The sequence below is a fragment of the Schistosoma haematobium genome, chromosome 2, assembly GCF_000699445.3.
Source record: "Schistosoma haematobium chromosome 2, whole genome shotgun sequence".
Taxonomy (NCBI): Eukaryota; Metazoa; Platyhelminthes; class Trematoda; order Strigeidida; family Schistosomatidae; genus Schistosoma; species Schistosoma haematobium.
Genome location: NC_067197.1, coordinates 45,638,458 through 45,654,197, shown reverse-complemented (window position 1 = coordinate 45,654,197; position 15,740 = coordinate 45,638,458). Strand labels below are relative to the sequence as shown.

Here is a 15,740-nt window from a genome sequence, read left to right as displayed (position 1 = left end):
AACGAAGTCTTGAGAATTGTCCGACATTTAGAAACGTGCCTGTCGGATGATTTGGCTAGAGGCTATTGAAAATTCACCAGCCCTACATTTATGATAATTTTGTCCCACAAAAGAGTGAACATATTTGGCAACCGCAGGAGATTATACATATTCATAACTTATTACATGTTGCCTTACCATTGAATTTCCTATCCAATTGTCAAACGACAAGACTCCTTACCACAACAGCTAGTTTGGACAATATTTGTCTTATTTGGAACACACTTTCATAACTTGAACTTAGTCAGCATATTCAAATTAGGATCAAACTGAAATGATGTCAATCCATTTGTTATAACTCAGTGTCAATTAATGGGTATATTAGTTGTTGTCGTTCTTATACTAGACTACAGTTGCTGTTGTACTTTGCGGTGGCCTGTTGATTATTGCTCCACAGCGCGTATTCCGTCCTACTGTAGGTGATTGTACTGGAAGGTTCGTAATGGGTGTTTTCGGAATCGTATCATCTGGATAAATATCAATCATATGGTTATAGATAGACAATTGAATTCATTCACCTGTTTTTTAATATTTCCTGAATTATGCTATCCACGAAAAAAATTTCAATGCGCAAATTGTTTTTCTTGGGATTGTATTTTGTGTTCCTTGTAACAAAAATTGGTTCACATTATTTTCGTGTAGCTAGTTCAAGCTCTCCGAATTATGACAAGCATCTGTTATATTCAACTTTTGATCCTTCAGTTGACCGAAATGACCAAAGTGGTTCTTGGATGAACAGGAAGTTGATGGGGATACAAGTTGTGCGTCCACACCCATCATTAAATTGTACGCCTTTAGCAATCGAAAATTTCCCACGGGACATTTTTACACAGTCCCAAAGGCAATATGGAGCCGTTATAATCCACCTGGTTGTCTCAATTTATATGTTCATTGGTCTTGCACTACTTTGTGATGAATATTTCATTCCTTGTCTGGAGAGGATTTGTGAAGGTTTGTTTAATTTTTCACGTTACCTGTACTTTATAGTTTTGCACCTTCAGCCTGATGTTGCTGGGGCTACTTTTATGGCTGCTGGAAGTTCTGCTCCCGAGTTGGCAACTACCTTAGTTGGAGTATTTATTGCAAAAGTGAGTAATTGGAATATTTGTGACTAGTCATGAGACATACCTTGCGATCGTCATCCTATTGTTTCTGCATGACTGATTTTGGAATAGTCACTTAAAAACGGACTAGGCAAGTGGTCTCAGTACTTGGTAATGTACATTCTCTGTAGTCGTATTTGCAAACATGATGGTTTTTGTTTACTACCAATGGATCCTAGTTTTTTACGTGAAAAATTAGTTTGTTGGACTTTATGAGATCGGTCTCAAGTGAATGAATGTGCTGCCTCTAATATTATTATTCGAAACATCCTTAATTCCATAACATTTTCATTAAAGATTATCTACTTTCTCATGTTTAATCTATTAGACCCAGACATGGAATGTGATTACAACAAACATGAATTAAAAATCTCACCATGAGGTTTCATTTAATTTAGCTTTCATTTATCAATCAATTAAACGTTTTACTGCAATTCAAGGGAAATAACCATAAATTAACAAGAAATCTTGAGAAATATATTTTATTCGGTGCATAGTTCGTAAAGTCTAAACGTGGTACTCTTACTAATTTTTTAGAAGTTGTGAAGGAGCATTCAAACTAGGATTCTCTTCACTTTTTTCTGTAGCTGCAGTTTTCATGTCAGTCTATATAAATGTTATTCAGAAAAAGATTCTGGTTGGTTGATTACATGAGTTTGGTGCTTACGAATCTCCTGAATATTCGTTTAATTTGATGACATATTTCAGAGTCTTATGCTTATTAATTACAATTTTTATCTCACTGTACACCAGCCATTATGCGAGTAGTTTCTTGTAAGTCGTGATTGTCTGTGGTTTCATAGTGTATCCTTAGCATAGTTCTTGAGATGAAGGTGTTTTAGAAGTCTTGTTAATATATTAAAACCTCAATTCGTATAGTGACAGTTCATCTCACACTTTCGCCTATTCGGTGGTGATTGTAGGTTAGCAATTCATCACTTGACATAAATTTTATAATAGCTGCGGTCAAATCGTGCATTTAACCACTAATAATCTATAATCGATTGGTGCATATGTCTACTCTATTGTTTTGTGTTACTCAAGTTATATTAAGGTTTTCATTGTTTTTTCTTGTCGTTTCGGGTAGATTTTCCTGTAATTTTCATTCTTATAATTAAGTCAACATACCATTTACTATTTCTCTAAAGGATTGTTTGACCGACAATAAATCCATATCCATATCTTGTCTAAATACAGAGATTCGTTTACACAATACTCTTTAATCTTATGTTTTTTATACTTTCGACAGGATGATATCGGTCTTGGAGCTGTTGTGGGTTCAGCTGACTTCAACATAATGTTGGTTGTCAGTGTTAGTGCGCTCTTCGCAAAACAGGTATTGTTTTTTTATATTTAACGTGTACTCATGTTAATCTTTTTGTGCGTCCGGTTCATTTTAATTCTATAATAAATATGACATGTATGAGATCGATGATAAATGTTAGACTACAAGCTAATATTTTTGAGTATTACCCCTTAATTCTATTGTGCCTGAATACGTTCCTCAGCAAATCACCGTGTCTGAGTGTTTGAATTATTTTTGTTTAAAGTGTATTGAGTAAATCTAGAGTCACATTTTGCTAGTATTGCAAGAAAATTAAATAGGGTTTTCTATAATCTTTCCAGATTTTTTTATAGTTAAATCTTCAACAAATGTGTTCGGTGATTTGTATTTTATCAGTACAGGGTTGTGGAGATTGTTGAGTTTTTATTCAGATCACGAGTCGATAAATGTTAGACCACCATTGAAAATTTGGAAGCACTGGACGGCCGTTCCGTCCTGGTATGGTGCTCCTTAGCAGTGCAAATCCACGATTCAGCACGCGGGATTCGAACCCAGGACCTTCGGCCTCGTGCACAAATGCTTAACCTCCAGTGCTTTTAGGTTTTCGATGGTGGTCGAACACTGATCAATTCATGATCTCAAAATTTATATTTTGTTGTCATAGGCCAGTCTGTTACAAAGGTTATTGTTTATACCTGGGTCGCACAACCCCCAATAAGTTGACAGACATCACCATTACCACCATGATATATTTAATGTGGAAAATACAAATTTTCTATTTGCAAAGGTTTAGCACCTTTTATTTGGTGAAGTTCATGTTGGATGTTCGAAACGAGATAGGAAATCTTATTTGAAGAAATAGGACACAAACTATGTAATTAAAGTCATGATTAGTGCTTATCTGTGTTAAAAATATTTAGTCATCTCAACTATAGGGCAGGGTTACAATGAAGAATTGCATAATCGTGATGGAATAACAAATATTTGTCGTAGTGATTATGATTGTAGTCAAATAGTTTTTAGCTCCTACATGGTTTTGTTTGTCTCCGTTTATCAACTTGATGTTGGTCACAGTTATACCGGTTAGTTATCCTATTATTCACTATTTTTATTGTGAATATTAGTAACTATAACCCCCCATCCTTTACTCAGAATGACTATTTACTCATCGGTATTGAATATATTTGATATCTCGTGTCCTCTTCCTCTTATTATGATTCTATGTTTCGTTCCAAACATCCATATCAACTTCACTAACTAAAATATGTCAAACCTTCGTTTATACTACTGTTTTTAATTGTAGGCTGTTTACAGCTGATGAGCAGCCTTGAAATGGGACCAATTGATTTTGTCGTTCAAATATTTCTCTTGCTTTATCTAAATCTATCAAGAGATTACATCGTATGAAAATTTTTTATGTCAGCATTTCAGGTGTCTTTAAAAGACCGTGTTGTTTTGAGTAATAGACAGTAGAATAATAAGTATTTCTTCGATGTAGAAACTAACAATACTGCTATGCAAATTAGAGCGCCAAACGACGTTAGTTTCGTTATAACTTGAATTTTGTGAGAATAAGTATGTTGAATTAACTTCTAAGTGGTATAAATGACGGAACCTACTCAATACGTCTATTTGTATATAAAACCATAATATCATCAGACTAATACATTTATTAACTGTTTTCAAGGTGTTATTAATAAAATGACCATTAAGCTTCACATTACAAACGTCGATAAATCCATCATGTGCAAATATTCCTCATTTCCATTTGAGTAATTATATCTGTTCAGATCTGTTAATGAAATTGGTTAGTTATCATGACTCTTTCTTTTCGGCTTGCACTAAGATGTTCTTCTGTGTTACATTCGTATTATTTAATATATCCATTGCCCTATACTACTGGTAACTTTGGGATTGTATTGTTTTATGTGTTTACATTTACATAAAATACTTAATGCGATATAAGCGATAGACCTGATCAAACATATATGACATCATGTGATCAAAAAAACAGTGGATATAATAATGCAGTCTTTGACATTTAGGTGGAAATTGGTCGCACATAAAGCCTATCATATCGTAGTTTGTATATGGTCATGTGCAGATTGAATTCCACATATTGGACACTAGACTAGCTAGTTTCAAGACCTATAGGGTTTGTAATTTCATCGATATCAAGCCCAATATTTGATCGTCAGATTGTATACATGATTTCAAGTTCTTTCCATTCTGTTTTCACTACAGTCAATGAATCGCTTTCATAAAAGCAAATACATAATACGAATAATTTTGACATTTTTGTTAAGTCATACTTCTTATAGGAGTTTTAATAACTTGATTGGAGTACTGGTCAACAATTTTGTTCTAATTTAAAACGTCACTCGTATGGCATCTATAATGTCACCTTAAAAAATTCAATATTTCAATTCATATATATATTTTTAATGATATTACGAAAGCCAACCTACCTCTTTCTAACACAGTCATTGATACTTTCGGCTTGGTAATTGCTTAACACAAGGAAAAGCCTTCGAAAGGCTTGATGTTTAAAAATCTTCGTTTTCATCATCTGGTTTATATTCTTTTAGTATCAGATGGGATTTTGTGGATATTATAGTAATTTTAATAGTTGAAATCATGAGCCAATTGAAGCTAGACCACTATCGAAAACCTGGATGCACTGGATGGCCGTTTCGTTCTATTGTGGGACTCATCAGCAGTGCGCATCCATGATCCCGTCTCGCGAAATTCAAACCCAAGACAAGTGTTTCCAGGTTTTCCATGGTGGTCTAGCTTCAGTTGACACATGATCTCAACCATTAAAATTATATTTCTTTGTTGAGATATTTATCAGAGAACGTTATAATCAAATCTGTTAGTTACTGGTCTGTTCGTTTTTGATTGACTTACTTCAATCATAACATTCTCGTTTCCATTTATATTTCTTACCGAAACAAGCTTGTATTATAAATATGTATATGTTCGGCTTTGTTGTCCTTGTTTACTTCATAGGTGATTTATCTTAATTGGTGGCCGTTGGTGCGTGATTCCGCTGTTTATCTATTATCTATCATACTCTTGGCATTGGTTATTTATGACGAATTAGTCTATTGGTAAGTCAAGGTTTTTTTTCTCTTATTTCTTCTTGATATGAAACGAACTGATATTTTTTATTGAATTTCTGCCATCGTATTTCATTAATTATGTTCAGGATTAGTGAATGTTGTAGGATAGAGATACTGTTTTCTTTCCCTGCAGATTTGAGTATATGTACATGTGTGTATGTTTGTGTTTTTGTAGACTCGTGCAATAAAGCTTTCCACTGACTCGTTTTTCTTCATTTTAAGTTAATTTGTCATTGTCGTTCGATCAGTTTTACTTTCAAAGTTTAGATATGGTAAACCCTCTCCTTATAAATAAATAACTCGGTTGAATTTTGTTGACTATTATTTCTATGAGTATCATCATTCAATACAGACTATTTGATTGTCAGTGACTTTAAATTTACTTTCTTCCTATACTGTAATTTATTAATTTAATATTGTAGAGATTAGGGGGTTTTGATGGAGTTTTGTTCTCTGAGCTGGATGGTTTGGTCGTGAAGCTTTCATCTTTCTTCTGAACGACATCATCAACACAAACTTCAGATAGAAGTGATGTGTTCTCATTTCTCCACATATGGTTTAAAGCTTGTACTGTGCACTTCGTTGTCGATTGGTTCTTCCTGACCTTAAACCTGCCATTGTTTACTCCTTTGTTTTGGTTGTATCTCCCATTGGTTTGATTTTTGTCCCTATGTTTGTGCATAATTATGCATATGTCGAGAAATTCGAACACTTCACTATTACCCGAAGTTTGTGCTGATGGTGTCGTTCAGAAGAAACATGAAAGCTCCACGACCGGCTCAGAACAAAATTCCATCAAAATCATCCACCTGATCTGCAAATCTTATCCACCATCTTAAGATTAGGAGATTTATGCAATGAAATGAATGTAAATCATATCTTCTATATAATAAGATTGTTTTTAAGATGTTTTAGAGTTCAACACTTAAAAATGAGTTCAAATACACTATCTATTTCGATGTCACAACTCAAAATTGATTACAGTAGCCAAGATACACTCACTCGTTGTCTTCTCTTAGATCTCAAATTCCAGTATTCCTTCTTACATACCTTTTCATCCTGTCTTATCGACCCATATTCTTAATATTTAGTTTTTCTAACTATCATTTCTAATACAGTTATTACAGCTTCTATGTTACTCATTTTAATTTCATCTGTTTGTGTTGTTTTGATATGGCAACTTGGAGTAACACGTTATTTGTTTATTTTGTTCAGTTCAATTAGCCTAATGAGATTAGTCCAATGTTATGATCTGTGACCGTTCAAGTGTGTTACTGATATACATGTTTGAGTTAGAATAACGAAAGTGATTCAGAAGCTTCGGCAAATTAATCCCAATTGAAAACATGCATAACTTATTCCTTAGAAGGTTAAACTGGATCTTGATCACTGGCATCTCACTTTTACCAGTTGATCTTGAACTGAACTGTCTAGCTTACTTAACTTATCATTTCAGACATTTCAATGTATCTCAGCTTACTTGATTCAATTATAATTTCAGTAAATTTCCCGGTTTATTTTCAACGTATAAAACATAACTGATATTTCACAGCTCAAAAATGAATTTTATCAGTTATCTTGTTATTAGTGATTCTGTAAAATCATAGGTTCATGTAGATGTTTATGTAAAACGAGTGCGTTAGTTTCAAATGTGACTCAATTCATCAATCAATAATTTCATCCATTTTTGTTATATCTCTTTCCTATTTTATAGTTTAGCGATTCATTTTACAAATGTCTCATTCATTTTAATTGATCCGAGATTATGACTTTCTAGAACTGATTTATGTACTTTCAAATTTTTATCTGAGCTCTTTTGAATATATGGCAGAAAATTATAGGATGTTCATTTTAGGATCAGTAGCCAACTACGTAGTTCAAAAGATAAGATTGACCTTACGACTATTAGTGAATTGACTTCACATGGTGAATCAGTTTTACGCTCAATTGTATTAATTAGAATTCCTCATATCAGAAAAAAACTGATAGAATTTGGTTTATGTTCGGTAAAAATATGTTATGAAATGTTTTGCCTGCGAAATGCGTACTAAGACTTGTCCTCGTAATTATGTTCTATACCTGTAGTAAATGTTTTAGATCCATGACATACTGCTTTTTCCAAGATCATCGTAGGCAATATCAGTGATAACTTGTCGAGTTCTTTAATTTATTGAGTTAATGGTTATATGCAACAGTATTTAATTTCTCATCAGTATCAGCGAAAAATAAATCAGACGAGCCCCCAACTGCCCTGGTACGGTCGAGGGTGGGGAGAGTCAGCTCTCCCTCTCGAAATGTCCTCACGTGGCCATGCGTATACGGCCACTACCAAGGAAGTCCTATTCACGGCATTACTGTTTTTTACGAGATTAGTAGGACGAAAAGCGAATTCTCGGCGCTTTAACCGGGTTAGTGGACACAGAGAATCCACCTAGGGTAGTTGGAAAACCCCCATTCCAAATCAATGGTACACATGGTCTCCAGTTTCATGAAGGAACAAATGGTGTATGAATCAATTAATAGTCATCGGCTACTATGGGACTGCATCTCCTTACGATGCTCCACTGTCTTGTGGATCAGACCTTTAGGTCGAAGGCTCCGAGTGTGGCTCCCTAAGAAAACCACCTGTTTCGGTTTGGGAACCCGAGCAGTATCCCAGTCCTCACATAAATCAAGTGACTTGTGTGGCGCATATTTATTCGGCGGTCGTTTGTACCATTATTTATGTGTTCAAATAAATAAATAAAATCAGACGACAGTACTTTTTGCTTATTTTAGCAAAGGACTTGTAATATTCATTACTTGAAGTCTCTTTATCTTTGATCAGGGATTAGTTTAGATGTCTTGGTTTATTGTGCTGCATAAAAGTTGATCGTATTCAAAAGAATACTTACTGATTAATTATTGTGTTCTTATGATCAAATTAAGCAATCTTTTTCTTATTAATTAAAACACTTAACAACTTATTCCAAATGATTATAAATCCAATTAGCTTAAATGAAATATGAATTCTCTGGTTTTCAAAACGTTAGCTATTATATACTAGGTGTGAGATTTTCTTCTATTATTTCAATACATATTGTATCATCCAAATATACCCTTACATATATATCAGTAAATAAATCAACTGTAACGGTCTCCATACTTAAAAAACCCTGTTATTATCGTCTGTAGGTACTGGTGCACTTCAATATTACTATTACTCTCTCAAGGTGATCTCGAGCACTGTCCAAGATATAAGAGCGATAAACGTACAAAAGAAGCTAGGTTAGACATGGTCTTAATAACTCGGAAGCTTGATGGCAGTGTCCACGGAACAATCACTTGGCGCCATTCATACATCCTTTTTGTAAATAGCTTTAGATGTGTTAGCTCTGTACATATAAGATATTACCCTTGGGGAACCGTTTGGTAAGATGATATGTGTTATTTCTGGGGTCGATCTTTTTAACTCTTCTTTCGTTGTGAAAAGACACCATCACTGGGAATGCTGGTCATCCGAGGGGACTGCGTTACTGCGATCATATCCCTGTATAGTTAGTCATACGACTTTGGCCTTGAACGTTGAGTTCGCTGCTTCTAATCCAACTACTCTTCAACCGACGTACCTGGTATGATAGGATTGAAAAATGTGTTTCAGCCAATATATCTCGATTGTTTTATCATGATATGTAGTCCAAACTGTCACATCAGGTTCATCTGTTACAGTTAGGAGATGCTATCCCCCAATCCTTTTGAATGTAATGTATAGTATCAGGCTACATCGACCGTCTTCATTATTCCCCTTCTGTATTATTATTATTATTACTATTATTATTACTAATTATTAACTATTATTGTTATGAAACAGGTATGAGTCAGGAATACTTATTATTGTCTATGGATTATATGTATTATTAATGTACTATAATCCACGTATTGATGCATTTTGGCGTATTTGGTGTCGTGAACATCCAACATTCTGTCCACGTGCAATACATTCAGATCAAGGAATTCCTGATCAAATTCAACAACATAGCGGTGCATTTGGACATTTTGATATTGACAATAAATCATTATTGCCTAATCCAATTTGTCATGAACCATCGAATATTAAAACAGGCTATAAACGTTTTGAAGGGGATGAAGATAATTTTTCGTCAGAAAAACCAGGTTACTATTTGTTTACTGTTTTTTTTCTTCATAAAAATTATAAACCCAAAGATAAATCAAAGATTTTTTTTCTCTTCGAAAATTATCTTTAATAGATTAGAAACTTAGATAATTCACAACTTTAAACAATAAGAGATTGAGTATAAATGTTCGTTTGGTTACGGTGCTTTTTATAACCCAACTGTTGCTACGTAAATCGAAATATCAAACTAACAATAGACAAACTTGTACTATACCCCCAAATGACCGATAACTAAGGCCCATCCTTATTATTGAAAAGACAAAATAAACTTGAAATGTTGATTCCATGCTCTAACCGACGATTGATACAGCGGAAAAAAGTACGGGGATGTGTCTGACAAAATCTCTGCTCGGATTCCGAAAGCTCATTTGACTTTTGCCAACTTATGTCACCTATGGCGGAGGCGATATATTGGCCTATCAATTATGGGACAAGTATAGTGTGCAGCATATCGTTCTGTTCTAATTTACGGCTGCGAAACGTGGCCACTGAGAGTAGAAGATACTCGTAAGCTACTAGTATTTGATCACAGATGTCTTAGAAACATTTCTCGCATCTTCTGGGATCACCGGGTGATTAATAGTGAGGTTAGACGCGTAGGGTATTAGGAATGATGGTAAATCAGTCGATGAGGTTGTAAATTTTCATCGACTGAGATGGTTGGGCCCTGTGTTACCTATGCCTAAACACTGATTACCACAACGCTTAATGCTGACTGGTGTTGGGAATGGTTGGAAGAAAGTTAGTGGCGACCAAATCAAAAACGTGTCGTTGATCCATAACGTTATTAACTTGTATTCTGAGCCATGTTAATAGATGCAAATTACTTGATTGAGATCCGCTTGACTATGGTAACGAATGGTTGGAGACTGTGAGTGACACTTTTCAGAATCGATCGTAATGGCGTGTATGTATACACTCTTTGTCTTCGTTTAAAATTGCTTCATATCTTTCTTTCTGCGAACTGATATTTTCTTCTTGTATTATATCTTTATACATAATCTTTCTTTTATATATTACTACCATTGATGTAAGCAGTTTTATAGATTTGGTGTTCATGTTGTTGTGCTAATGAGTGAGGTGTGGCAACTTGGATTGATGCACATATGTGCCTGATCCCACGTTGTAGCTGACTGACTGGACAAATATGACAATCAACTTTTCAGTAATCAATCAATTTAAACAGTTTTTCTATCACAGGACTACTGAAGACTCATTATATTTCATTCCAATACAAATCTACTACACCGATCACTGGTCGGTGAAATAGATTCTTTCAACATTTTCATGTCTACCAGTGAACATGACATCATCATTCAGTTGAGTTGATGAGAAATAGGTGCTTTTGGTGTGTTTTGATTTTTCTTTTAATGAGTCTAACTGGTATTTACCTTTGATAAAAACTTTGCACGTCAATCAGTTCTTCGGAAGCCTTTTCACTGAATACACTTCAGTATACCTTTCTTAAACCTCAGTTGCTTTCGTTTAAAAAGTCCTCAACATCTCTCTTAGGATTTTATAAATGTAAAAAAAGCAATAATCTTTTCTCTGTTATTGTTTCTTCTTATTTAGACTATACAACAGAGAAATTTGAAATTATTGGTAGCGGTCTAGTCGACCAACAATCACACCGTGATACCAACACCACTAAGTTGGATGATGTTGAAACACAAGTTCGTTCAGGTGATTCTATTGAGTCATGGTTTGATACTTGTTTTGCTCCGCTCAAATTACCCGGTCGTGAAGGTGTACGCGGTAAAATTCGTTATGCATTTTGTGCATTTTTATGGCCATTACGCTGTGCTTTATGCTTAACTGTACCAGATGTACGTAAGACAAGATGGCGACAAATACCTGCTTCTCATTGGCTATCTTTCTTGATGTGCTGTTTTTGGATTGGTATATTTACCGTGATTATGATGTGGATGATCACGGTAATTGGTAAGTCTTTACAACTATTATTTTCATTTTGCTGGATTTTTGTAAGTACATATAGGACAATTCTAGTGAATTATGATTAAGATTTTGGGGAAAAGGATATGTGAATAAACTTATTTCTATTGAAGTATACTTATGAACTGATGCAACTCACGTACCTGGTAAATGTTTATGATCTTAGCTTTAAAAGCCAATGATGCTGCCCAAATAGAAACGGTTACGGAGAAGGAAGAGCATGTAAACTATTGGTTGAACTGTGAGAGGAATAACAACACATTGGTCCGTCACTATAGTTTCTTTTTAAAGAACTTGCACAATTGTAGTCAATCTTGAAGCGTTATAATTGACTTATATCTCTCAGAAGATATTAGTGATACATATCCACTCTTAAGCTTTTGTAAGTGAATCGGATTTCGGAAACAAAGTAGTGGTTTTACTGGTTAAAGGATATAATTTTCAATCGATAGACTTCATTTTTAAATTCAACATCACTTCAGTTTTATTAGTCCAATAAATTGTAACACTGACCTAAACATTTCACATCACAAATTTTTGTTGCTCAAAACTGAGTATAATAAACCTTGTGTCTAGCAAACGAATTACATTTGTAAGTTGCGATTGTCAAAAATTGACTTCAGGATACTGGTAAAAACACCAGACAGATGTTTCATCCTAATATGGGATTCATTAACAGTGAGCATCGGCAACCCAACCACGGGTCGAACCAATGGTCCTTAGGTTGTGAGAATTTTCATACTAAGACGAAACAACTGTTCATTGCTTTTTATTTTCCATTGATACCTTAACTGATGATCAATCTATGAGAAATAGTACCTACAAATTAAATAAAACTTCATAAAATCCCTTGAAATGAATTAAATAACTTCTTTTCAAATATGTGTAAACAATTTGAAAATTACATGGAGTTATTAAATTTTAATTCATTTCATTGAATAGCAACCATCAAATTTTTTATATTAGTTGCATACTACTTATATACTTATACTTCAATGGTATAGGAGTAGGTTGGAAGAAAGTTAGGGGCGGCCAGACCAAAACATGGCACAAGTTCGTGAAGTCACTGACAAGTGGACTGAGTCATGTTGGTAGGTGTAGACTACCTGGTTGGGGACCGCGAGACGATAGCAACCGATGGTTAGAGACCCTGAATGACATGGCTGAAAATCGTTTGCAATGGCGCAGGTGTATACACCCTTTATGTTCTCCTAAATTCTAATCTTCCGAATTCTTTGTGTCCCTTGTTTTTTGTTTTCCAAATTTATTTCACTGTATTATACTCCTTGAATAACATCTCCAAACCCTAATCTTTCTGATTGCTGATTATACTCTTACTACCTCTACCACTATGGGATTTGAATCAACAACTGCATCTCTGTGCTAATGTGGTGTGGCAACTCGAACTGATGTACGTACGTACGAAGTTCTACGTTGTTACTGACTGACTTATATTATTGTTACTGTCGCATTTTTCATTTTCCTCCCCTCCTACATTTTATTAATCGATTCATGTTTCTCATTCACTTTGTCCGATCAGTTAATTATTATTATTTTTTTAAGTGGAAAAATTGTTTTGATCATAGCAATGGAAAATAGAAAGAGAAAAAAGGTTAACATCAATATAAACTTTTCATATTCATAATGGATATTTATCAAGGGTTACTAATATATAATGATTTAGAAGTAAATCTTTCCTGTGTTTCATTGACCGTAAATTGGTTTGATTGTCAGAGTTTGCGATTGTAACTAGGTGTTAGCGGGACATAGACTGGATTAAAGTATGCTTAATGCACGATCGCTTTGGTGCACGCTGATTGGCTAATTCTTATCCAATCAACACTAGCCGATACTTGGAGAATACTCTAGAATCTTCTCATGTAAAAACTATAAATATACTAACGTTTTCGCTATTGTACTTCTTACTTGCTTCTTACTTCCATCTAACCTTGTTATTTGGAATATAATCTCTTTCCTGTTCAACCGTGTTCTGATTTGGGGACTTGTCGAGTGAATCGGTGTCCGAGAATACTAAGCAATAGGAATAGCTGGGTCTTAACCTGTAAAAGAGAAATATAAAGTGTTTTACAATGTGTATACATGTATATCCCCCTTTTTTAACGCTTAGAATAATCATCGGGTATGGATTGACAGAACTCGTTGATTACTTCACTTTTCATCATCTCGACTAAACCAGTGGCTAACGAAATCTGGTTAGAATAAACGTAAGGGTAATCAAACCAAGTTATGGAATTAACCCATGAATACACTAACTACTAGTCCGACTCTTGTAAAGAGGTACTAAATTTCTGATTGGTTTCCATTTAATAAGCCTAATCAATAGTTCGTAAACTTGATGGGGTAGTTGCATTCATTCTTTATATCTATGAACAACAGGACGCATATAATTTAACACTTCTCTTTTCATTGTTTTGAATCTATTTCTTTTTTCTACTATTAATTTCATTAAGAGTAATATGTTGGTTGATAATTAACTGGCCAAGGATAGAGATGGGGTTGCTAAATATTTAATAAGGCCATTAGCTAATGAAACCTTGTTATCTATTGCTTTTAAGTATATAGCTTGTAAATTATGCACTTGATCTGCTTGCCCCTAACGTTGTAATTCAGTCATTTTGTACTCGTTATATTGGCGAATTATTAGCACTGACAATGTGTATGAGTCTCTTAAATATTTGAAACCATATCAAATCATAAATTAATCATTTTCTAGAATTTCGTCCATTTATCACTATTAAATTCATCAGTTGGTTATTTTTAAATAAAAACAAATGTTGATACGGCCGAGAGTGGGGAGAGTTCGCTCTCTCTCTCTCTCTCGAAATGCTCTTATATGGACACGAGTATACAGCCACTGACAGGGAAGTACTACTCACTCACTGCCTTTTCGAGAAGACGAAAATTTAATGTCCGGCACTTTAACCGGGTTGTGGTGGATATGGAGCATCCACCTAGGGGAGTTGTAAAACCCATGGGTTGCAGGGTCCAGAGGGAACAAAGAGTGTATGAACCTATTGTTGGTCACTGGTTACCATGTGACTGCATCTCCTAACGTTGCTCCACTACCTTGTGAATTAAACCTTTAGGTCAAAGGCTCCGGGTGTGCCCTTCCTAAGAAAACCACCTGCTTCTTACTGGGCGCACGTGCGTTATTCCAGCCTTTACACTAATCGAATGACGAAGTGTGGTGTTGGTATATTCGGTGCCACTTTGTACCAATATTTATGTGTTGAAATAAGTAAAATAAACAAAAAGGACAGTATTAGGAATATATTTCGACATGTAAACTACTGTATGCCAGCTCACTGATCGTAATGTTGAGGATTCACCACAATGTTAGAAAGGATTTGGTCCGATCTCCAGTTGAATTATGTATGTAGACTGATGACCACATTGTAATTTTAGGACGAAACGATTGTCTCTATTGCTTCCCAGCTTTCAATACTTAAGCTCAGACTATAATGTTAATAACAAATATGTTAATAAAAGTCTAGAAGCATTCCAATTAGTCTGTTTGTTGTCATTATTATCTTCATTATCAATTTAATTAGTTGATTTATGTTCTCCAAATACAAATATCAACTACTTTTCACTCTTTTTACAATGCCTAAATCATTAAAAGCAAAATTATAGAACATGAATACAGGGAGACTAGTCTTAATGAAATAGACATAATAACTTATAATAACGCTTATAGTAATAAAATCAAATCAATAAAAGTTATGAATAGGATCTTTTTTGAGTTCGCTTATACTAACATACATCAATACTTGAATAGATTACAGTTTATCATATAATATAAGTCTACTTCTCAATGAATATATGTATACAAGTGTAGCTATACACGTAATATAGAGGTGTGTACGTTTAAGTAGTATATGTATGTATATACATATTCTAAAACTGGGCATAGAATAAGGAAATGATACCAATAATAGTATAGTTTTGTAAGAAGTGGGTGTATTTTTTCCCAAAAAAAATTAGAAGTATATTTTCTATCTGTGTAATGGTAACAGAAAGGGAATGGGCTTTTTGTTTGT

General features: G+C 34.3%; 1 protein-coding gene across 1 annotated transcript in view; it reads left to right on the top strand.

Moving 5' to 3' along the window:
* Window positions 1–236: 236 nt before the first annotated feature.
* MS3_00007105 (uncharacterized protein) overlaps window positions 237–15,740 on the top strand; it is a 36,488-nt gene continuing 20,984 nt past the window's right edge. The window contains exons 1-7 of the mRNA XM_051215360.1: window positions 237–474; window positions 742–990; window positions 1,027–1,127; window positions 2,392–2,478; window positions 5,440–5,540; window positions 9,403–9,704; window positions 11,299–11,667. Coding sequence (XP_051068574.1) covers window positions 771–990; window positions 1,027–1,127; window positions 2,392–2,478; window positions 5,440–5,540; window positions 9,403–9,704; window positions 11,299–11,667 — 1,180 coding nt within the window. The 5' untranslated portion in view covers window positions 237–474; window positions 742–770. The remainder of the gene's footprint in view (window positions 475–741; window positions 991–1,026; window positions 1,128–2,391; window positions 2,479–5,439; window positions 5,541–9,402; window positions 9,705–11,298; window positions 11,668–15,740) is intronic.